At 34.1% G+C, this 24,681-nt stretch overlaps 1 protein-coding gene and 1 pseudogene across 1 annotated transcript; one reads left to right on the top strand and one right to left on the bottom strand.

Moving 5' to 3' along the window:
* Window positions 1-551: 551 nt before the first annotated feature.
* LOC131837873 (olfactory receptor 6C6-like) lies at window positions 552-1,775 on the bottom strand (annotated as a pseudogene).
* Window positions 1,776-20,390: 18,615 nt separating this feature from the next.
* On the top strand, window positions 20,391-21,587 carry LOC131837874 (olfactory receptor 6C6-like). Its single transcript, XM_059183535.1, has 2 exons — window positions 20,391-21,056; window positions 21,372-21,587. Exons 1-2 carry the CDS (start codon window positions 20,424-20,426, stop codon window positions 21,585-21,587), a joined length of 849 nt encoding a protein of 282 aa, XP_059039518.1. The 5' UTR covers window positions 20,391-20,423.
* The last annotated feature ends 3,094 nt before the right edge of the window (window positions 21,588-24,681 follow it).

A 24,681-nucleotide genomic window follows, 5' to 3' on the forward strand; every position in this document is an offset into this window, starting at 1 on the left:
TTGTCTCCTTTAAGTAAGACAAACTTCTTAAATATAAGGATGGAGCACTTAGCAATGTCTGAAATAAGGGAGATACAAAATAGATGTTTAACAAATTTTATAGCAAATTATACTTATAAAAGGCATATTTTTTAAACTCATGGTTTCTAGAAGCTAATATACAATAAAGAAATGTTATTTGAAGCTTGTGGTACAGATTTGAGAGGTATTTTCATTAGGAATAATAAAATGTAACGGTAGAACTTAGCTGCAAGATTCTCCAAAAGAATGTCCATAGCAGAAAAGTAATGAGGCAGAAAAACACAATCAGAAGAAATGAATGAGGTACCTAGGAGGCTCAGTCAGCTGAGCATCTGCTTTTGCCTCAGGTCATGATCCTGGGTTCTGGGAACAAGCCCTTCATCAGGCTCCCTGGAAGCCCACTTCTCCCTCTCCCTCAGCCTCCACTCTGCTTATGCTATCTCTGTCTCAAATAAATAAACAAAATCTTAAAAAAATAAATGAATTATTCTTTTTTTGTTTTTATAGCAAGGCTATGATTTGTAAATTCATTACAATTGCTTTTTTGAAAAACACATCTTTTGTAACTTATCCCAGAAGATTTCTTTCACCTGCTGGTTCCTTACAGTATAAATGAAGGGGTTTAGTAAAGGGGCAACCAGCTATACAGCAAAGCTATGCCTTTGGATACAGTCACCCTTTCTTTGGCAGATGGTTTAATATACACAAAGATGCAGCTCCCATAAGTCATGGAGACAACAATCATATGGGAAGTACAAGTGGAAAAAGCTTTGGTCCTTTGCTGTGCTGAAGAGAATTGCATAATGATGTTCATGATGCAAGTGTAGGAGAGAATCACTAACACCAATGTGACCACAAGTGTCACCACAGCAAAGATAAAAGACATCAATTCTGGGACATGTGTATCTGTGCAGGATATCTGCAGGATAGGAGAAGTTTCACACATAAAATGATCATTATTTTGGAAGCACAGAAATTGAGCTTGAGGGACGCCTGGGTGGCTCAGTTGGTTAAGCGGCTGCCTTCGGCTCAGGTCATGATCCCAGGGTCCTGGAATCAAGTCCCACATCGGGCTCCTTGCTCGGCAGGGAGCCTGCTTCTCCCTCTGCCTCTGCCTGCCTCTCTGTCTGCCTGTGCTCGCTCGCTCGCTCTCCCTCTGTCTCTGACAAATAAATAAAAAAAATCTTAAAAAAAAAAAAAAAAGAAAGAAAGAAAGAAAGAAAGAAAGAAAGAAAGAAGAAAGAAAGAAAGAAAAGAAATTGAGCTTGAGTCCCATAAGCATTGGGGGAAAGATGATTAGGAATCTGGTTAGCCAAGAGGAAAGTACAAGCCAATAGCACACTCTGCTGTTCATAATGAATGGGTAATGCAAGGGTTTACAGATGGCAACATAGCGGTCATAGGACATAGCAGCCAGAAGGTAAAACTCCGTAACTCCCAGTAAAAGAATAAAAAAACAATTGAGCTGCACAATTATTATATGAGATGGTTTTTTCTCTAGTCACAATGGTTATCAAGTATCTGGGAATACATACTGCTGTGAATATGATTTCTAAAAATGAGAAGTTACGGAGAAAGGAATACATTGGTATCTTGAGGCGAGGATCTAGCAGGGTGAGGAGGATAATGATTAAGTTCCCCATCAGGCTCAATGTGTAATTAAGAAAAAGAAACATGAAAATCACAATTTGCAATAGTGGGTCATCTGTCAGTCCCAGGAGAATGAACTCTATTTCCATTGATTGGTTTTTCATTTCTCTTAATATGAACCTTAACAAATATACATAAGAAAAAAAGACAAAAAATTAAACATACACATGAATATAATATATAGTAGTGTAATATAAATTTTTTCATATATATATAAATACACACATTAACCTATATATAAATATATATAAACCTAAATACATATAAATAAGCCTGTGTATATAAATTAACATAATTATATAGAAATTAACCTAAATATATACAAACTAAATAAATGTATATATACTAATTACACATCTTAACTAAACATATATGTTAACCTAGATATTTATATATTTACCTGATGCAAGAAAAAGGTATATATTCTCAAATTTATCTATTTGGAAAGGATTTCTCCTGTCTGAAATTTGTGATGATCCGTAATTACATGCTAGGACAATACTAAGTTCTTTTTCATCTATTAGTTCTCTTTATTATAATATTTCTCACAATTTTTTCTCTGGAAATTGAATATTTTCTTTGGTTAATATTCATGTTTTACCCATTCCTCCTTAATGGACTCAACTCTGCATGAATAATTTAAATAAAAGAATATGAGTTATTTTAAATGTATTTTTCTATCTTTTTTATTCTCCCTGTCCAAATACACTATGTTGTTTTGTGGTTTGGAGTATGAGGGTGATTTGCACAATTAGGATATACATTTATATTACAAATCCTGTGATAGGCAATGACTAAGCAGCACTGATTTCCATTAATTTGGTAAAGTGAAATTTTTTCTGCACCTAGAGTACACAATTATTATTATGAATTTTTTTCACTGGCTTTACTATAGTCAAATGGACAGTTGTTTTTCAGTATATATAACAAATACAACAAAGCAAAACATGACAAAAACAAACAACTGTTTTTGTTTTGTTTAAAGATTTTATTTATTTATTTGACACATAGAGATCACAAGTAAGCAGAGAGAGAGAGAAGAGGAAGCAGGCTCCCTGCAGAGCAGACAGCCCAATGTGGGGCTCGATCCCAGGACCTGAGCCGATGGCAGAGGCTTTACCCACTGAGCCACCCAGGCACCCACAAACAACATATTTTAATAAAACATATTCTGTATTTTTTTAATTAACCTTTTTGAGGTTCCTACATGTGTCTACATAATTTGAGTCACTCCTTTATTTTACTTTCCCAATATTCTTTGTAGAATTGTTGAATACTAACAGAAATTATTGTAGGGAAGTAAAATCTGCTACCCCAAAATGTGTCTCTTTGGCATGATCATTAATTTAAGCTAATTATTTTTGATAAATGGAAGACAGCATGTTTATCCTTTTACCTCCTTTTTTTTTCCCCTTTTACAACCTTTTACCTCCTCCTCAAATGTCTGAAAGAATTTAGATAATGCTCCAAATTTAGATAATGCTCTCTGCTCCAAAAGGGAACCATCACCATAAACAACTACAATGTAATATGAATTAGGTGTGATAGAGAGGGAGGAACTTAGTAAAGTCTGTTAAAATTCTTCTGCATAGCCCACTGTTTCCGTGTGGCCCAGCAAACATTTGTTTCCCAAACATTTATTCTTTTTTGTTTTCCTTTGAATTGTCTTCCTTCCTTTTGAAGTCCCAGACCTCCACATACTTCTTTGACCAGAATGGCATATAAGACTCAATTGTCTTATATGAGACAATTATTCCTATATTCTCATGGAGCCACCCCATGTACATACATCCCATGTATTTGCAATTAATTTCATTTTCTCCTATTAATCTGTCTCATGTCACTTTAATTCTTAAACCAGCCAAAAGAATCTTGAATATTAGGGTAACATTTTCCCTCCCTAACATAATATTAACCCGTTCTTTTTAAGTATAAGAATTTTACTTATTTCCATGTCATACCATTCTCTTTTATGTGAAACATGCTAGTCTGTTTCATTATATGCATTACCTACAGACTTATAAAGGAAATGGTTTGCTAAAGCACTCTGTTATTTTTATTCTTTTGCATTTGTCTTATTAATATTGCTGCATATATATTAGTTTTTCTTATTTGGGGAAAGATAAAACTGTTCCATGCTCAAAGTGCTTTTCTGAAACAGATTTTAGGGAATAGCTTTAATATTTTTAATAGCAATTGAAGACTTGCAATCTTCAACTACTGTGTGACCACAAAGTTTTATATAAAAATATATGTTTATATCCTTGTTATAACTCCCATCTTGCTCTATTTTTATTTGAAAAGCTATGGTCCAGGAGTTAGCATACAGTTTCTGTTACCACGTGGATCTAACAGACTGTTCTAGAACTATGGTATTTCAGATTTTAGAAAAGAGATGCTCAGCATTTTTCCACATTATTTTACTCAGTAAAATAATTGATGAAGAGAATCAGAGGAAATGAAAGTTACATGTAACTATATATGAATAGAATAGATTACAACATCTGGTAATACACAACCATTAAAAAAAAAATAAAAACCTGTAAACCTTAAAAATGTGTATTCAAATTCAACTCCCTGAATGGCACTTGTGCACTTAATTTATGAGTTTGAAGTCAAGTTAAAATTATAGTCTCCTTACCTTCTGGCATCTACTGCATCTAGTGTTCCCTTATATGCACATGCCAGAGATTTATGTTAAAATAATTAATAATGATTTTACTCTCTTATCATCACATTTTACTTTATAAGCTGAATATTTCCTATCAATGATTTTTGTGGGAGGGACCATGAACATATGGCCCTTCTGTAAAGAATTCCACATCCCTCAAATTTATACTCATTTTGAAGTTAAGAACACAAGTATTAATAATTTTTTTTAATTTTTTATTTTTTATAAACATATATTTTTATCCCCAGGGGTACAGGTCTGTGAATCACCAGGTTTACACACTTCACAGCACTCACCAAAGCACATACCCTCCCCAATGTCCATAATCCCAACCCCTTCTCCCAAACCCCCTCCCCCCAGCAATCCTCAGTTTGTTTTGTGAGATTAAGAGTCACTTATGGTTTGTCTCCCTCCCAATCCCATCTTGTTTCATTGATTCTTCTTCTACCCACTTAAGCCTCCATGTTGCATCACCACTTCCTCATATCAGGGAGATCATATGATAGTTGTCTTTCTCTGCTTGACTTATTTCGCTAAGCATGATACGCTCTAGTTCCATCCATGTTGTTGCAAATGGCAAGATTTCATTTCTTTTGATGGCTGCATAGTATTCCATTGTGTATATATACCACCTCTTCTTGATCCATTCATCTGTTGATGGACATCTAGGTTCTTTCCATAGTTTGGCTATTGTGGACATTGCTGCTATAAACATTCGGGTGCATGTGCCCCTTTGGATCACTACATTTGTATCTTTAGGGTAAATACCCAATAGTGCAATTGCTGGGTCATAGGGCAGTTCTATTTTCAACATTTTGAGGAACCTCCATGCTGTTTTCCAGAGTGGCTGCACCAGCTTGCATTCCCACCAACAGTGTAGGAGGGTTCCCCTTTCTCCGCATCCTCGCCAGCATCTGTCATTTCCTGACTTGTTGATTTTAGCCATTCTGACTGGTGTGAGGTAATATCTCATTGTGGTTTTGATTTGTATTTCCCTGATGCCGAGTGATATGGAGCACATTTTCATGTGTCTGTTGGCCATCTGGATGTCTTCTTTGCAGAAATGTCTGTTCATGTCCTCTGCACATTTCTTGATTGGATTATTTGTTCTTTGGGTGTTGAGTTTGCTAAGTTCTTTATAGATTCTGGACACTAGTTCTTTATCTGATATGTCCTTTGCAAATATCTTCTCCCATTCTGTCAGTTGTCTTTTGATTTTGTTAACTGTTTCCTTTGCTGTGCAAAAGCTTTTGATCTTGATGAAATCCCAATAGTTCATTTTTGCCCTTGCTTCCCTTGCCTTTTGCGTTGTTCCTAGGAAGATGTTGCTGCGGCAGAGGTCGAAGAGGTTGCTGCCCGTGTTCTCCTCAAGGATTTTGATGGATTCCTTTCGTACATTGAGGTCCTTCATCCATTTTGAGTCTATTTTTGTGTGTGGTGTAAGGAAATGGTCCAATTTCATTTTTCTGCATGTGGCTGTCCAATTTTCCCAGCACCATTTATTGAAAAGGCTGTCTTTTTTCCATTGGACATTCTTTCCTGCTTTGTCGAAGATTAGTTGACCATAGAGTTGAGGGTCTATTTCTGGGCTCTCTATTCTGTTCCATTGATCTATGTGTCTGTTTTTGTGCCAGTACCATGCTGTCTTGATGATGACAGCTTTGTAATAGAGGTTGAAGTCCGGAATTGTGATGCCACCAACGTTGGCTTTCTTTTTCAATATCCCTTTGGCTATTCGAGGTCTTTTCTGGTTCCATATAAATTTTAGCATTATTTGTTCCATTTCTTTGAAAAAGATGGATGGTACTTTGATAGGAATTGCATTAAATGTGTAGATTGCTTTAGGTAGCATAGACATTTTCACAATATTTATTCTTCCAATCCAGGAGCATGGAACATTTTTCCATTTCTTTGTGTCTTCTTCAATTTCTTTCATGAGTACTTTATAGTTTTCTGAGTATAGATTCTGTGTCTCTTTGGTTAGGTTTATTCCTAGGTATCTTATGGTTTTGGATGCAATTGTAAATGGGATTGACTCCTTAATATCTCTTTCTTCTGTCTTGCTGTTGGTGTAGAGAAATGCAACTGATTTCTGTGCATTGATTTTCTATCCTGACACTTTACTGAATTCCTGTATAAGTTCTAGCAGTTTTGGAGTGGAGTCTTTTGGGTTTTCCACATATAGTATCATATCTTCTGCGAAGAGTGATAATTTGACTTCTTCTTTGCCGATTTGGATGACTTTAATTTCCTTTTGTTGTCTGATTGCTGAGGCTAGGACCTCTAATACTATGTTGAATAGCAGTGGTGATAATGGACATCCCTGCCGTGTTCCTGACCTTAGCGGAAAAGCTTTCAGTTTTTCTCCATTGAGAATGATATTTGTAGTGGGTTTTTCATAGATGGCTTTGATGATATTGAGGTATGTGCCCTCTATCCCTACACTTTGAAGAGTTTTGATCAGGAAGGGATGCTGTACTTTGTCAAATGCTTTTTCAGCATCTATTGAGAGTATCATATGGCTCTTGTTCTTTCTTTTATTGATGTGTTGTATCCCATTGACTGATTTGCGGATGTTGAACCAACCTTGCAGCCCTGGAATAAATCCCTCTTGGTCGTGGTGAATAATCCTTTTAATGTACTGTTGAATCCTATTGGCTAGTATTTTGTTGAGTATTTTCGCATCTGTGTTCATCAAGGATATTGGTCTATAGCTCTCTTTTTTGGTGGGATCCTTGTCTGGTTTTGGGATCAAGGTGATGCTGGCCTCATAAAATGAGTTTGGAAGTTTTCCTTCCATTTCTATTTTTTGGAACAGTTTCAGGAGAATAGGAATTAGTTCTTCTTTAAATGTTTGGTAGAATTCCCCCGGGAAGCCGTCTAGCCCTGGGCTTTTGTTTGTTTGGAGATTTTTAATGACTGTTTCAATCTCCTTACTGGTTATGGGTCTGTTCAGGCTTTCTATTTCTTCATGGTTCAGTTGTGGTACTTTATATGTTTCTAGGAATGCATCCATTTCTTCCAGATTGTCAAATTTATTGCCGTAGAGTTGCTCATAGTATGTTCTTATAATAGTTTGTATTTCTTTGGTGTTAGTTGTGATCTCTCCTCTTTCATTCATGATTTTATTTATTTGGGTCCTTTCTCTTTTCTTTTTGATAAGTCGGGCCAGGGGTTTATCAATTTTATTAATTCTTTCAAAGAACCAGCTCCTAGTTTCGTTGATTTGTTCTATTGTTTTCTTGGTTTCTATTTCATTGATTTCTGCTCTGATCTTTATGATTTCTCTTCTCCTGCTGGGCTTAGGGTTTCTTTCTTGTTCTTTCTCCAGCTCCTTTAGGTGTAGGGTTAGGTTGTGTACCTGAGACCTTTCTTGTTTCTTGAGAAAGGCTTGTACCGCTATATATTTTCCTCTCAGGACTGCCTTTGTTGTGTCCCACAGATTTTGAACCGTTGTATTTTCATTATCATTTGTTTCCATGATTTTTTTCAATTCTTCTTTAATTTCCCGGTTGACCCATTCATTCTTTAGAAGGATGCTGTTTAGTCTCCATGTATTTGGGTTCTTTCCAAACTTTCTTTTGTGGTTGAATTCTAGCTTTAGAGCATTGTGGTCTGAAAATATGCAGGGAATGATCCCAATCTTTTGATACCGGTTGAGTCCTGATTTAGGACCGAGGATGTGATCTATTCTGGAGAATGTTCCATGTGCACTAGAGAAGAATGTGTATCACAAGTATTAATAATTTTAATGGACGTCCATCTTCTTTTCCAGATAACTTGCATTTTGTGAAAGCTTGTTGTTATAATTGCTATCATTCAAAGCCTCAAAATCAGTAGTTATACATTAAAATAAAAAAAAAATGAGGCAACTAAAAGAACTCGGGGCATCATTTGATGAAAGTTAAGCAACTATTCTGAAACTCCATATTGCTGTCTATCCACTTATGAAATGCTGCAGCTTTATCATTTTCTATTTACTACTGTCTCAAGGGTTCTACTGAAATAAAGTAAAGATGAAAAAAAAAAACAACTTTGGATCAAAGTTCCAAAAATACTAATTACTGGCAATAAAAATCACTATTGTAATTTACCTTAAACAAAAGCTGAAGTGAAAGTATCCCAGAGGAGTATCATTAATAATTTAGAATAATGGATGAAATATTTAACAGGATCATCGGCAGTTCACTGTCCTGGGGCAATATGGAAAAATCCCAAGCTGGATTGTACAAGCCCAAGACACAGCCTTGTTTCCAATTAGCAACAGAAGTAATTTTAGACTTTATTGTAAACTATTTTACACACTGGCACCTGGTAGTGTATTTATTTACAAGTAACAAGCATAACATTTTTTCATATTAATCGATTGAGGTTTCAATTGGATGTTTGATGAAATTATTTTGATCCTTCAAGTGAACTGAATTTTAGCCATTAAATATACTTTATGATAATGCCCAAACCTGGATATGATCCAATTTCCATCATCTGGTAAGTACTTTAAAAAATTATGGCATGTACATGCAATGCAATAAATTAGTCAGATTAAAAAAAAATGATTGAGTCTTCAAAATATTACACTAACTGAAAGAAGTCATATACAATGTCTACATATTCTGTGATTCTATTTCTATAATTCTGAAAAACACTGAACTATAGGGTTAGAAATCTGATCAGTGGTTTTAGGGGCTGATGGTGAGAAGTGATTGACTGCAAAAGTGTCATGAGAAAACTCTGTAGGATAATGGAACTATTTTATCTTGATTATAATGGTGGTTGCTTGATTATATATGTTTTTCAGAGTTCCTCAAACTATATACTCCCCAAAAGGTGACCTTTTTTTTGTAGTTAATTCTATCTCAATAATCTACCAAATACATTTGGATGTGACTTGACTTTTTATTAGACTACTAGTAAAATTACTTAGATGTGTGCTGTTCAATAAGATAGCCACAGGCCACATTGGATATATACACTTAAACTTAAAGTAATAAACATTAAATTAAAAATTAAATATTCAGTTCCTCAGCTGCGGCCATGGGATGGGTCTTTGCTACTGTGCTAAGATCTAAAATTACCAAAATTAACAGTAATTTATCATCCCACCCTTCCTCTGGCAGTTACAGGACTTCACTAAACCCTAGAGTTCTAAACTGATTATATCAGACAGATGTTACCAGTAGAAATGTTGTCTAGGTGGGGAGACAGATTCCAGGTGCTTGCCTCTGAGGGGCAATTCCCTCAAGGACCTACTGATTTTCATGACAAGCTTGTAAACTCCAAGTAAATAATGTACTTAACTGGAACAGATTCATATTTAAATTTAATATACTCCCTTTTTTTCCTACATTAATCAGTGTATCAGGTATCAGATTTCATATAACCATTCCTGGGGCACCTGGGTGGCTTAGTGGGTTAAGCCTCTGCCTTTGGTTCAGGTCATGATCTCAGGGTCCTGGGATTGAGCCCCACATCAGGCTCTCTGCTCAGCTCTTTGCTCTCTCCTCTCTCTCTCTGCCTGCCTCTCTGCATACTTGTGATCTCTATCTGTCAAATAAATAAATAAAATCTTTATAAATAAATAAATAAATAAATAAATAACCATTCTCTAATAATTTTGAACACAATATGTATATTCAAATTTTGTAGATAACTCTAATATTGATTTCTTTTATTAAAAGGAGAAAACTATATCCTTAATATATTCATTTAATTTGGTGAGTTTTTCTTTTCTTTTCTTCTTCTTTTTTTTTTTTTTTTTTGGCCTTGTTTTGTATGTGATTCATTGGGCTACAGATACCCATAGAAAGGAATTACTTCTAATCTTGTGACAACAATTTCTTTGTTTTCTTATAGTCAGACATTTGTCTGATTTTACATACTCTATTTAGAATTTAAAAAAACTTTAATAAATGCTACTAAAAAACTACTAGTTTGCAAGAAAATATGAATGCATATGATAGCCATGGGTAGACTACTTGAAAGTCTTCATTTTTCAATCTCAGCTCCAAACTACTTAGCTATATTGTAACAGTCTAATTGGTTGATCATTCCAGCATTTATTTCCTACTTGACTAAAAGGAGATGGTAAGAGCATTCTTATATTATGGAGTTGTTTTAACTTTGATGAGAAGATATTTGTACTATGCATAGCACTTAGTAGTCGTCAATGTACAGTATAATTTGTCAATTTAATTATCACACTATGAAATATAAAGCTAAAGAAACAAACTTGGAGAATTATATAAAACAATTTTGATGCTATAAATCAGGATATATTATTTCTAAAACATTGACTTCTAAAAAAACGATCACAAGAATTTTAACTTTACATCTCTGTCGATGACCCTCGTCACCATACTAATCATTGCCCTCTTAGCAAACTCATAAAGGTAAGTAACCAGAATAATGAGAATAATAATCTGCTGGTGAACAGATGGTGATGATAATGTAGCTGAAAGTGGTAGACTGATAATGGTCTCCTAAAATAAGGAGACCTAATCTCTGGAACCTGCAAATATTATCCAATAAAAAAAAAAAGTCTTTGCAGATATGATTAAGTTAAAGATCTTAAAATGGAGAGATTATCCTGGTTTATCCACATAGGTTTTAAATGTAACTACAAGTATCCTTATTAAAAGAGAGGCAGAGAGATATTTGAGACAGAAAGAAGAGAAAATAATCTAAACACAGAGGCAGAGATTTGATAATGTGACCACAAACCAAAGAACACTAGTTGCCTCCAGAAGTAGGTAGAGGCAAGGAATGGAACTTCCCTAATGTCTTTTGGAGAGACCTAGCTCAGTGGGCCTCTCCCCCTCCCACACAGAGAAGCAAAGCAGCAGGATGCTGCACTCACCAAGTATACTGAGCAAATTGTCCCAATGTACCCCCTTCACTTCTGGTGAAAATAGGACTGGGTAGTATTTTTTTTTCTTTTGTCTTATTGTATATTTTATTTTATTTTTTATTTTTCCTCTTACAGTTTTTTGCTTGGATTTTATTTCCATTTCTCACTTCAACTTAGTTCTCTTTTATTTTTGTTCAGGACTCTTTTTTCTTTTTTTCTTCTGTTTTTCCTTTTTTTTTTCTATTTCTTTGGAATCAGTCTATAGTATTTTTGAGTGTCTGTTGTTGTTTTTGCTGTTGTCATTGTTGTTCTGCTTCCTTCCCTTTTTGGATCAGCCTTCCCCACACATACAACTTTTTTTTTCTTTTTCTTTCTTGCTTTTTTCCTAGGTTTTTTCAACAAACAAATCAATGCATACCTCAATAATGGCCAAAACTCTCCCCACTGCAAACAAGAAGGAACTCTGCAGAGGACTGACCAGTGGGAGAGAAGCCAAAACACAACAGCAGAGTGCACACAGCATACACCAGAAACACTTCCCAAAGTGCCAGGCCCTGGACACTCTATGACCTCTTTTTAATTTAGCACTACTCTGAGGTAACAACATTTTATAACATGCAAAAGATAGAAACTTAGCCAAGGTGAAAAAATGGAGGAATTCTCCCCTAAAGAAAGTTCAGGAAGATATCACAGCCAGATACTTGCTCAAAGCAGATATAAGCAATATATCTGAATAAGAATTTAGATCAACAGTCATAAGACTACTAGAAGGACTTGAAAAAAGAATACAAGACATGAGAGAAACCCTTGCTGCAGAGATCTAAAAACTAGTCAGGCTGAAATTTAAAAAAAGCTACAATAGAGATGCAAACAGAGTAGATATAATCACTACAAGGATTAAAGAAGCACAGGAGGACATATGTGATATGGAAGGTAAGATTATGGAAAATAATGAACCTGAAAAGAAGAGGAGAAAGATAGCTAGTTGATCACTAAGGTAGACATAGGGAACTCGGTGATTCCATAAGCAAAATAATATCCCAATCATAGAAGGGGCAGGAGGTAAAAAGGAATAGAGAGGGATAGAGACAATCCAGAGGAACAGCTAACTTACGGGCACTAAATTTATATTTCATTAATTACTCTGACTGTAAATGGCAACATGTCCTCTTTTACTAGCATGTAAACTGTGTAGATATTGCATGTCCCACTCCCTCCAATATGTTCTTGGTCAGAGCCCATTCAAACCAGGCACAAGCCTGGCAGGGTGGAGGCAAAGCAGACTTGACAGGGTCCAGTACCACTCCAAGGTGCCTGAGGTCAAGGGAATATAAGCACACATCTCTCAGACTTACCCCTAGCAGTGGGCTGGGAGAAGACAGTTGGACTGATTACAGGCCCCACCCACCAATGAAAGCTTCTCAGGGGACAGCACAGGGAAATCCCCTTGCAGTTTGGTACTACTACATCTCTGACAAACACCTGGTCTGACTAAATTCAGCACAAGGTAGCCCCAGATTGATCCACTAATACCACAGGGAGACAACACTGCCCACAAGAGGCAAGGAGAGCCATTAAGATGATTGTAGTGAAGGAAAAAGTGGCCAACATACAATAACAAGATACATGGAGTACAGTTAGGAGACCCTCCCCCCCCATGCCAGTTTCCAGTGAATAGAGGACAATCCCCTCAGGGCATACAGGATCTCCTCTTCATAAAGCTATTACTGTTAAAAGCAGGAGAAGTAGCAGAGTTCCTGAGGCAGAGGAATATATCCCAGATGAAAGATCAGAAAAAAACTACAGTGAGAGACCTAAGTGAAATGGAGAAAAGTAATATGCCTGATATAAAATTTCAAGTTATATCATAAAGATACTTACTAGACTTGAGAAAAGAGTGGAGACCCTCAGTGAGATCCTTAACAAAAATATTAAAAGGAAAAAATCAGAGTTTAAGAACAAAATAAGTGAAATTTAAAAACACTACATGGAAGAAGAAACAGACTAGATTAAGTCAACCAACATTGGTGACCTGAAGGACAGAGTAATGGACAGTAATCAAGCTGAGCAGAGTGTGGAAAAAAAAAAAAAAATATATATATATATATATATATATATATATATATATATATACACACACACACGCCAAAAATAAGAATAGACTAAGGGAACTTAGTGACTCCATCAAGTGTAATCACATTTGCATTATAGGCATCTCAGAAGAAGAGAGAAAAGGGAGCAGAAAATTCATTTGAAGAAGTAGTAACTGAAAACTTCCTGAATCAGGGGTAGGAAACAGAAATCCACACTTAGGAGGCACAGAGATACCCCAAAAAAGTCAACCCAAGGAGGTCCACACAAAGATGCATACTAATTAAGATTGCAAAAATTAGTGATTAAGAAAGAATTTTAAAGCAAACAAGAGAAAGGAAGACAGTAATATATGAAAGAACCCCTAAGAGGCTATGAGCTGATAATTCAGCAGAAATTTTGCAGGCCAGAATAAAGTGGCATGATATATTCACAGGGCTAAAAGAAAACAAAACAAAAACAAAGCAAACAAACAAACAGAAAAACCTAGAGCTAAGAATATTCTATCCATCAAGGATAACATTCAGAATAGAAGAGGAGATAGAGTTTCCCAGACAAAAGCTAAAGGAGTTTATGACAACTCAACCAGCTATCCAAGAAATGTTAAAGGGGACTCTTTGAGTGGAAAACAAAGACCTTAAGTAAGAGGAAAATAGTAAAAAGGGAAAAAGCAGTAAAAATAAATGTATCTGTAAAAATCATTCAGGGACTCACAAATGAAAGAATGTAATGAATGACACCACATTCCTAAAATGTGAAAGGGAGTTATGAATGCATTGAAATGTAAGTGACTATCACTTAATATAGACTGCTATATGCAGAAGATGTTACACACAAAGCTAATGGTAAACACAAACTAAAATCCGGTAATAGATATGCAGGAAATAACGAGGATGGAATCCAAGTAGGTAGCAGAAGAACAAGCCAGCCGAACAGGAGAGAAGAGAAGAAAGGAACAGAGAAGAACTACAAAAACAACCACAAAACAAGAAATAGAATGGCAATAAGTGCATCTATCAATAATTACAATAAATGTAAATAGATTAAACTCTCCAATAAAATACACAGGGTGATGGAAGGGATTAAAAAGCAAGCCCCATCTATATGCTGTCCTTAAGAGATTCATTTCACCAAAAAGACACATGCACATATAAAGTAAGAGTTCAGAGAAATATTTATCATGTAAATGGTTGTGCAAAGAAATCTGGGGTAGCAATACTCATACCAGACAAATTAGACTTTAAAACAAAGACTGTAACAGGACACAAAAGACACTAGATAATTCTAAAAGGAACAATCCAACCAGAAGATATAACAATTGTAGATATCTATGCACCGAAAATGGGAACAACTAAAACACAAAACAGTAAGAAACATAAAGGAACTAATCAAGAGTAATACAATAACAGTAAGGGACTTTCACACCCTATTTACATTATTGGATAGATCATAGTGACAGAAAGTCAACAAGAAAACAGTGGCTTTGATGATGCATTGGACTAGATGATTGCAACAGTTATATTCATAATATTCCATCCTAAAGCAACAGGATATACATTCTCCTAAAGTGCACATTGACTATTCTCCATAATAGATCACAAACTTGGAGAGAAAAATAATATCAACATATTCAAAAAGATCGAAGTCATACCATGCATCTTTTCTGCCATAATGCTATGAAACTAGAAATCAACCACAAAAAGTCCTGGAAAGAACATAAATACATGGGAGGTTAAATAACATGTTACTAAACAATAAAAGGGGCAAACAAGATAGCACACAGGAAATCAAAAATTTTGGAGATAATGAAAATGAAAACACAGTGGTTCAAACCTCTGAGATACAGCAAAAGTGGTTTTAAAAAGGAATTTTATACCAGCACAAGCCAACATAAAGAAAAAAGAAAAATCTCAAACAACCTGCCATTACTTGTAAAGAAACCAGAAAAAAAGAATAAGTAAAACATAAGTGCAGTGGAAGGAAGGAAATAAAGTTTAGAGCAGAAATAAACAAAACAGAAGCTAAAAGAAAAAAAAAAGTAGAAACCAGTAGCTAGTTCTTGGAAATAATCAATCAAATTGACAAGCCCTTAGTCACACTCATCAATTAAATAAAAAAAAAAAAGCTGACATCACAGAAATACAAAGAATTTTAAAAGAATATTATGAAAAATTATATGCCAAGAAATTGGGCAACCTAAATGAAATGAATAAATTTCTAGAAACATACACACTATGAAAACTGAAACAGGAAGAAATAGAAAATTTGAACAGAACAATTATGAGCAATACAGTTGAATCAATAATTTGAAAAATTCCAACAAACAAAAGTTCAGGACCAAAGGCTTCACAGGTGAATTCTACCAAACATTTAATGAAAAGTTAAGACCTATTCTTCTCAAACTTTTCCAAGAAATAGAACAGGAAGGAAAGCTTCCAAATTCGTTCTATGAGATCAGCATTCTTCCAATACCAACACCAGATACAGGCACTAAAAAAAGAATACCAGAGGCCAATATCTCTGATGAACATAGATGCAAAAATCCTCAACACCATATTACCAAATCAAATCCAAAGATACCTTTAAAAAAGTATTCACCATGGTCAAGTGGGATTTATTCCTGAGATGGAAGCACATTTCAGTTTTTGCAAAGCAATCAATGTCATACATCACATCAACAAGGAAAAAAGATAAAAATCAAAGTCATTTCAATAGATGCAAAAAAAGCACTTGACAGAGTACAATACTCATTCATAATAAGCCCCTCAACAAAATAGATGTAGAATGAATATACCTCAAAAAAATAAAGGCCCTATACAAAAACCCAATACTAACATGACACTCAATGGGAAAAAACTGAGAGCTTTTCCCCAAAGGTCAAAAACATGACAAGGATATCCACTCTCACCACATTTATTCTACATAGTACTAGATGTCCTAACCACAGCAATCCGACAAGAAAAAGGAATAAATGTCACATAAATTGGTGAAGAAGTAAAACTCACTCTTTGCAAATGACATGATACTGTATAGAGAAATCCCCAAAAACACCAAAACTACTAGAACCGATACATGAATTCACTAAGATCACATGTTATGGAATCAATGTACTAAAATCTGTCATATTTCTATATACCAATATTGAAGCAACAGAAAGAGAAATTAAGAAAACAAACTCATTTACAACTACCCTAAAAATAAGATACTAAGGAACAAACTTAAAGAGGTGAAAGACCTGTACTCAGAAAACTATTAAGGCCTGATGAAAGAAATTGAAGAGGACACAAACAAATGGCAAGACACTCTATCCTGATGGGTTGGAAGACTGAATATTGTTAAAACCTCTATGCTACCCAAAGCAATCTACACATTTAAAGCAGTCTCTATCAAAATACCAACTGAATTTTTCATAAAATTAGGTAAAAAGCTTAAAATTTGTATGAAACCACAAAAAAACAAATAGCCAAAGGAATCTAGAAAAGGAAAAAAAAAAAATGGAGTTATCACAATTCCAGACTTCAAGTTATATTACAAAGCTATAATAATCAAAACAATATGGTACTGGCAGGAAAGTAGACTCACAGATCAATGGAAGACAATAAAAAGTCTAGAAATAAACCCATGATTCAATTATTCTTTGACAAAGGAGGCAAAAGTATGCAATCTTTTCTACCAATGGGGTTGTGAAAACTGGAAAACTATATGCAAAAGAATGAAACTAGATGACTTTCTTACACCAAACAAAAATAATGGATTTTCTTACCAAAAAAAGAAAAGTTTAAAGACCTGAATGTGACACCTGAAAGCATAAAAAAATCCTGGAAGAGAGCACAGGAAGTAACTGACATTGGCTATAGCAACATTTTTCCTGATATGTTTCTTGAGGCAAGGAAACAAAAGCAAAAGCAAAACAAAACGAAACAAAACTATTGAGACTTCATCAAAATAAGAATAAATGAAAGAAGATGGGATTGGGAGGGAGACAAACCATAAGTGACTCTTAATCTCACAAAACAAACTGAGGGTTGCTGGGGGGAGGGGGTTTGGGAGAAGGGGTTGGGATTATGGACATTGGGGAGGGTATGTGCTTTGGTGAGTGCTGTGAAGTGTGTAAACCTGGTGATTCACAGACCTGTACCCCTGGGGATAAAAATATATGTTTATAAAAAATAAAAAATTATATTAAAAAAAAAGTTTTTGTACAGCAAAGGAAACAATCAACAAAACTAAAGACAAACTACCAAAAGGGAAAAGATATTTTCAAATGACCTATCTAATAAAGGGTTAGTATGGAGAGTATACACAGAAATTATACAACTCAACACTTAAAAACAAACAATACAATTAACAAATGGGTGGAAGATCTGAGTAGACATTTCTCCGAAGAACATATCCACATGGCATTAGACACATGAAAAGATGCTCAACATCACTCATCATTACAGAAATGCAAATCAGGATGGATCTAGAATGCATAATGCTGAGCAAAATAAGTCAGTCAGAGGAGAACAAATAACACTTGATATGCACACGTGGAATTTAAGCAAAAACAAACTAAAGAAAACGAACAAAACAAAACAGTGAACAAGAGAGAGAGAGAGAGAGAGACAAACAAAAAATTGACACTTAACTATCAAAAACAAAATGACAGAAACCTGAGGGGAGGGGTGAAATTGGTGAAGGGGATTAACATCACACTTATTTTAAAGAGTACTGTGTTAATGTATAGAATTGATGAATCACTGTATTTTACACCTGAAACTAATATAGGCCTGTATGTAGATTACATTGATTTAAATTTTTAAAAAATATACTTAGAGTCAATTGAAATAAGAAAAAAAGAGAAAAAGAAAAAAGAAAAAAAAGAATTTTCAATCAATATTCTTGAAATTTAAGGAAAGAACACAGAATTTTCCAAATTAAAGGAGACTAAAACATTACAATAATTAAATTAACATGTAATTCTAAATTGTATTTTTTTTTGCATAAAGGAAATTTTTAGTCGCTGATGAAACTTAAATAGCATTGGAGAAGTACATGTTAATAATATGGCATTATTAATGTCCTAACTCTAATGGTTATAGCATGCTTATCTAGTAGAATATTCTTTTTTGTTATAAACACATACTATTATATTGAACAGCAGATGGATCATCAAATGGTGTAATAAAAGATCCTCATGGTTATTTGTTGGTTTTCTTTTTTATATTTTATATTGTTTCAAAATTTAAAAAAAAATAATGAAACATTTAAGTACTGCCCTATACCTCCAATTTGGGGCATATGCAACAAGTTAATGAAATCTTCCCAACATTGATTGAGGAAGCAAAAGAAAGGTTCCCTTTTTGAATAAACCCTCTTAATGTGTATAAATGGTCATAGTGTCCCAGGGTACTGGAATATCTGAAATTCTTGTTGGGCTTAAGTATAGAGTTTGAATTATTTCTTATTCTCTTTTGGGGGATTATCTGTTTTGTAGCTAAAGAAATTCACTTTGTGCTTAAAGCAATTCATAGTAGTTTTTATGTCCTTCCTACTTTGGTTTGTTGTTGTTTTTCTATTTTTTTTACATAACTGGTATTCTTCTTGACACTAATCTCCAGGGGACAATTCTTTTTCTTTCCTTTTTTTTTTTTTTTTTAATTTTAATTAACCCCCTGTGTCTCTTATGTGCAAAATGATAAAACTGTGACTTTTTGCTAGTGCATGATTTGAAGCCAGAATTTCTTGTTACAAAATTTGGGCTCCTTTCATATGAGGGATTTCCCAATATTCATTTTCATTTAGATCATTATATTTTCACTTACAATTTTTATGGAAACTGTTACCTTCATTTTAAATATAAGAAGATGGAAAATGAATCTTACCTAACCAGGAAGAAGATTCTAACTTAATTATTTGTAATATCTGGGTCATCATTGTAATGAGTGTAAGTGAAAGTGAAAGATATTAACAGATGCATATCATGTCCAGAATGCATATTATTCTTTAGACTCCTTCTAGAGAAAAGCTTTGGAATGAACTTTCCTCTTAAATTGTTGAATTTTTTCATAAGAGAGAGAATGTTCATCCTTTATTTTTTTATTTTTTTGAATCATTTTTTAAAGATTTATTTATTTATTTATTTATTTGACAGAGAGAAATCACAAGTAGGCAGAGAGGCAGGCAGAGAGAGAAAGAGAGGGAGGAGGAAGCAGGCTCCCCTCCAAGCAGGGAGCCCGATGCAGAGCTTGATCACAGGATCCTGAGATCATGACCTGAGCTGAAGGCAGAGGCTATAACCCACTGAGTCACCCAGGCGCCCCTCATTATTTATTTTTGACCCATTTCTACCATATTCCCATAGGAGGAAAATTATACCAATGTCTCCTATATATGGTAAGTCACTTATAGTTTGCAATAAATATCTGGATCATAAACGAAAGCAATACCTCAAGTACAAGTCAGGTAGTAGCCACTGACTTTTTAACTGTAATATATCTTTCTATTTTTATGTAGATTCAATCATCAAAACTTCATGATCAAATGCAACCAATTTGAGAACACTGATGTGTTAGAAATCAAAGAAAAATAATATTAAGTGAAATGAGACAAAAAAACAATGGGGAATTACTACATTGTGGAAAAATAAATAATGGTATATATCATGAAATTTCAATCATAGAGAAATGTATAATTCATTGTTTCTATATTTCACATATATTTTAGCATTATTTTTGAATAAACATTATGAATTGACATTGGTTTAATTTTTTAGATGTTACAAGAACTTTTCAAAAATTTTTAAGCTTTACATAGAAAACACATTTAAAGTCAAGCCTATGTTCTATTTAGACACTTTAACAGAACTCAGCTCTTTTGGAAATGATCAGCTAAAATTTATATTATCTTTTAAGTTCAAATAGAGAAAAGAAAAAATTTAATAGTGTTAACATAACTGTTACTTAAATGGAACAATAAGTTCGAGGCTGCCTAGGTTGACCTATGTTATAATTTTAAGTATTATCTGCCTTATTATGTTGGATCAACCTTTTAACTTATTTACATTTTTACTATGGCTTTTTTCTGTAGCTTTTTAAAAAAATCTTATTTGCACTTCTGGAGTTGTTTTCCTACATCTATCCCCTAAGACTCAAATCTGAAATGAGGAATCAGTCAAGAGAGATGGAGTACATTCTCCTAGGATTGACCGATGACCCACAACTGCAAATTGTGATTTTCATATTTCTCTTTATAAACTACGTATTGGTTATGATGGGGAACTTAACTATCATTCTTCTTACGTTGCTAGATCCCCGCCTCAAGACTCCCATGTATTTTTTCCTCCGAAATTTCTCATTCATGGAAGCTTCCTTGACAACAATCTGTATTCCTAGATACCTGATATGCATCGTGACTAAAAACAAAATAATTGCCTACAATGGTTATGCATCTCAGTTCTTCTTTTTCTCCTTATTAGAAATTACAGAATTTTACTTACTGGCTGCCATGTCTTTTGACCGGTATGTAGCAATCTGCAAACCCCTCCATTACCTCATCATTATGAATAACAAAGTGTGCTACCAACTTCTATTCAGTTCATGGACAGTTGGCTTTCTGCTTTCATTTGTACCACTGGCTGTGGGACTAACACTGGATTTCTGTCCTTCCAGAGGAATTGATCATTTCATGTGTGATATTTCCCCTATACTGCAGCTTTCCTGCACTGACGCTCATTTCTTGGAATTGCTTGCATTTGTCTTAGCTATTGTAACACTCATGGTCACTTTGCTTTTAGTGACAAGCATCTTAATACAAGATGCTTTTAGCCATCTTCTTTCTGATGGCAATTACAAGGAAATAAGTTCATGTTATTATATTCAAGGCCCTCAAAGCCTTCCATTAAGCTCTTTAAAAACTACTATAACCTTATTAGATTTGGATTATGAGTATTTTTCTTATTGTTTGGGTTGTCATTTCACTTTTCTGGTAGTGTCCTTTGGTCACAAAAGTTTTAATTCTGATGAAGTCAAGTTTTTCTATTTTTTATTTGGTTGCTTGTGTTTTCAGGGGCATATGTAAAAGAACCATTACTTAATACAAAGTAGCAAGACTCTTTCTTACACATATATTATCAATACCATTCTAAAAATCCCCTCTGCTCAGAAAAGAACAAAGGCTTTTTCTACTTGTTCTTCTCATATGATTGTAGTCTCCCTTACTTATGGTAGCTGTATCTTTAATTACATAAAACCAACTACAAAGGAAAGGGTGACTTTATCTAAAGGTGTAACTGTTATTTACACCTCAGTTGCCCCTTTATTGTGAAACAAGCCTTCAAGGACACACTCCAAAAGATTTTCTCTTTTTTCAAAAAATGAAGAAGAAATTTAATTTTAAAAAATCTTAGATAAAAAAGTAAATAAAATTTTTGACTTAAAAGTTTACTTAATCTGTCCTTCAATTAGTTCACCTCATAATATTTTTTCACCTCACAATATTTTAACCAAACTTTTCAGCGAAGAGCATCTTTTCCTTCCTACTTCTCTTTATTGTCATAATTCCTTTCAGAGATCAAGGTGAGTCATCTATTAGGTTATCAACACAAATATGAAATTTCTTTTATTCTCCAACATGGTACTGACCTCAAAAAAAAACAATTTTAAATTGATATATATCATAAGATTTTAATAGAATTTTACAGACATCAGTATAACAACATGTACTACCACTGTGACTTTAAGAAGCACTTCAAATATAAGTCAGTTGTTTTCAACAAGTAAGGAAAAAGGCAGACTTCAAGTTATAAAAAGCAATATGTTCTAAAATGGAGCAGGATTTCATCTGGTAGGTCTATTATAGATCTGAAAATTTGGAGTGAATAAGAATCACACCTGTTTGTATTACTTCAAAACAAAGTCAAGGTTCTCATTCCTAAAATGTCTTTTCAATACACCTGTAGTACAGTGTAGAAACATGGACTCTAGCTAATTGTAATATAGGTGGTTTCCATAACAGTTTCCTTTTTTAATATCAAAACTTATGTGAGCAGATTTTTATTTTATAGTCATTGCTATGTTAAATGTATTGTGGATGGGTATTTGGGTATTGGAATCTGAGAGACAAGTTGGAGGACTAATGTTTTAAACTAAGTGAGTTATTTGAGAGTTGAAATGCAATAGTGTGAATGAATTTGAAGCTCCAGATGATGGCTCCAGAGAAATTTAGGAACAAAAACTGAGAGGAATGGTTGAACATTTGGATATATGGGATAAATGGAAGAGATTTTTTAAAAATTAGTTACATTGTCTTTCAACGTCCTTCCTGCCTACTCCTGTGTGGACTCACTCATGTTTTTATGCTATTAAAGAAGGGAGTGTTACTGGTATGCCCTCAGATAAAAACAAAATATAAGCCTACAAAGAAAACTGTGAAATATAATGAGTTCCATATTGATATAATATGCCATGAGAGAAATATGAGTGAAAAAAAAAACAACATTATGGTATTTAATGCAGTAACTTCTATCCATGTGGCCCTAAGGGAAAAAAGAAATAAGTTCAGGTATGTATTCTGATTTATATTACTTCTTTAAATCAGCACTGTTAGCCATCTTCTTTCTGATGGCAATTACAAGGAAATAAGTTCATGTTATTATATTCAAGGCCCTCAAAGCCTTCCATTAAGCTCTTTAAAAACTACTATAACCTTATTAGATTTGGATTATGAGTATTTTTCTTATTGTTTGGGTTGTCATTTCACTTTTCTGGTAGTGTCCTTTGGTCACAAAAGTTTTAATTCTGATGAAGTCAAGTTTTTCTATTTTTTATTTGGTTGCTTGTGTTTTCAGGGGCATATGTAAAAGAACCATTACTTAATACAAAGTAGCAAGATGTATACTTACCATTTATTCTAAGAAATTTATAGTTTTATATCTTACATTTAGGTCTTTGGATTCTCCTGGGTCAATGTTTGTGTATGGTTTGAGGTAAAGATTCAAGTCACAATTTGCATGTAAATAGTTATCACAACATGATTTGTTGAAAAGGCTATTATTTCCCCATTAAACAACAACCTTGTTAAAAATCAATTGACCACTAATGCACAAATCTATTACTTCGAGGTAAAACTCAGTTGCTATACCAGTATCACATTGTCCTGATCACTGTATCTTTATATTAATTTCTGAAATTGGAAAGTATGACTCTTTCAATTTTGCTCCTCTTTTTCAATATTGTTTTGGCTATCAAGGTCCCTTGCAATTCCATACGAGTTTTAGGATTAGATTGTTTATTGATGCAAAAAGAACAGTTGAAAATTTAATAAGGATTACATTGAATCAGATCACTTTGGGAACTGTTATCTTAATTAACAATGTCAAGTGTACTACCCAATAACATGGAATGTCTTTATTTAATTAGGACTTCTTTTTTTTTTTAAGTTGTAGGTTTTTTTTGGTACAAGTTTTGTACTTTCATGGTTAAATTTACATAAATCACTCCTACAACTGAACAATAAAGAAGACCAACACTCAAGAAAATATAGACAAAGGGCTTGAAGAAGATATACAAACAGACAAAAAGCACTTGAAAAGATGCTCGAGAATGGTAGTCTTTAGGAAAATGTAATTCAAAACTACAATGACATACCACTTCACAGCTACTAGGACAGTTAAGTATGTGTATGTGTGTGTGACTATGTGGGTGTGAGTACATATATGTTGGTTATATATAACACAAAATCAACAAGTGTTATTGTATATAATAACAAGTGATGATGTACAGAATTACGAACCCCATATGCTGCTGGTTGGAATGTAAAACATGCAGCCACTTGGAAAAGTTTGGCAGCTCATCAAGAAGGTAAACGCAGAGTTACCATATAACCTAGAAATTCTAAGAATTGAAAACATATGTTCATGCGAAGATTTCAATACACATTTTCACAGAGGATCAGGCATTAAGAGCCAAATATGAGAAACAACACATGTAACCTTTAAGTGATGAATGGATAGACAAAATGTGGTACAGGTATATTTCACTTTATTGTGCTTTGCTTTGTTGTATTTTGCATATACTACATTTCTCACAAGTTGAACATTTGTCACAATCCTGCATCAAGCAATTCTAATTGGCTATTTTTCCAACAGCATTTGTTCCTTTCTGCATCACATTTTGGTAATTCTCACAATATTTCACGATTTTTCATTATTTATTATGGTGGAGAAAGTTTTAGTGGTATAGATAGAATACCAAACCAGCGACAATATTCCCTTAAACCAAAGCTTACCACAGAGGAAGGCCCTAATTTTCTTCAATTCTGTGAAGGCAGGAAGAGGTGAGGAAGCTGCAGGGGAAAAAAAAAGTCTGAAGTGAGAAGAGATTGGCTCATGAGGTTTAGGGAAAGAAGCCATCTCCATAAC

This window comes from Mustela lutreola, chromosome 8 (genome assembly GCF_030435805.1).
Source record: "Mustela lutreola isolate mMusLut2 chromosome 8, mMusLut2.pri, whole genome shotgun sequence".
Classification (NCBI taxonomy): Eukaryota; Metazoa; Chordata; class Mammalia; order Carnivora; family Mustelidae; genus Mustela; species Mustela lutreola.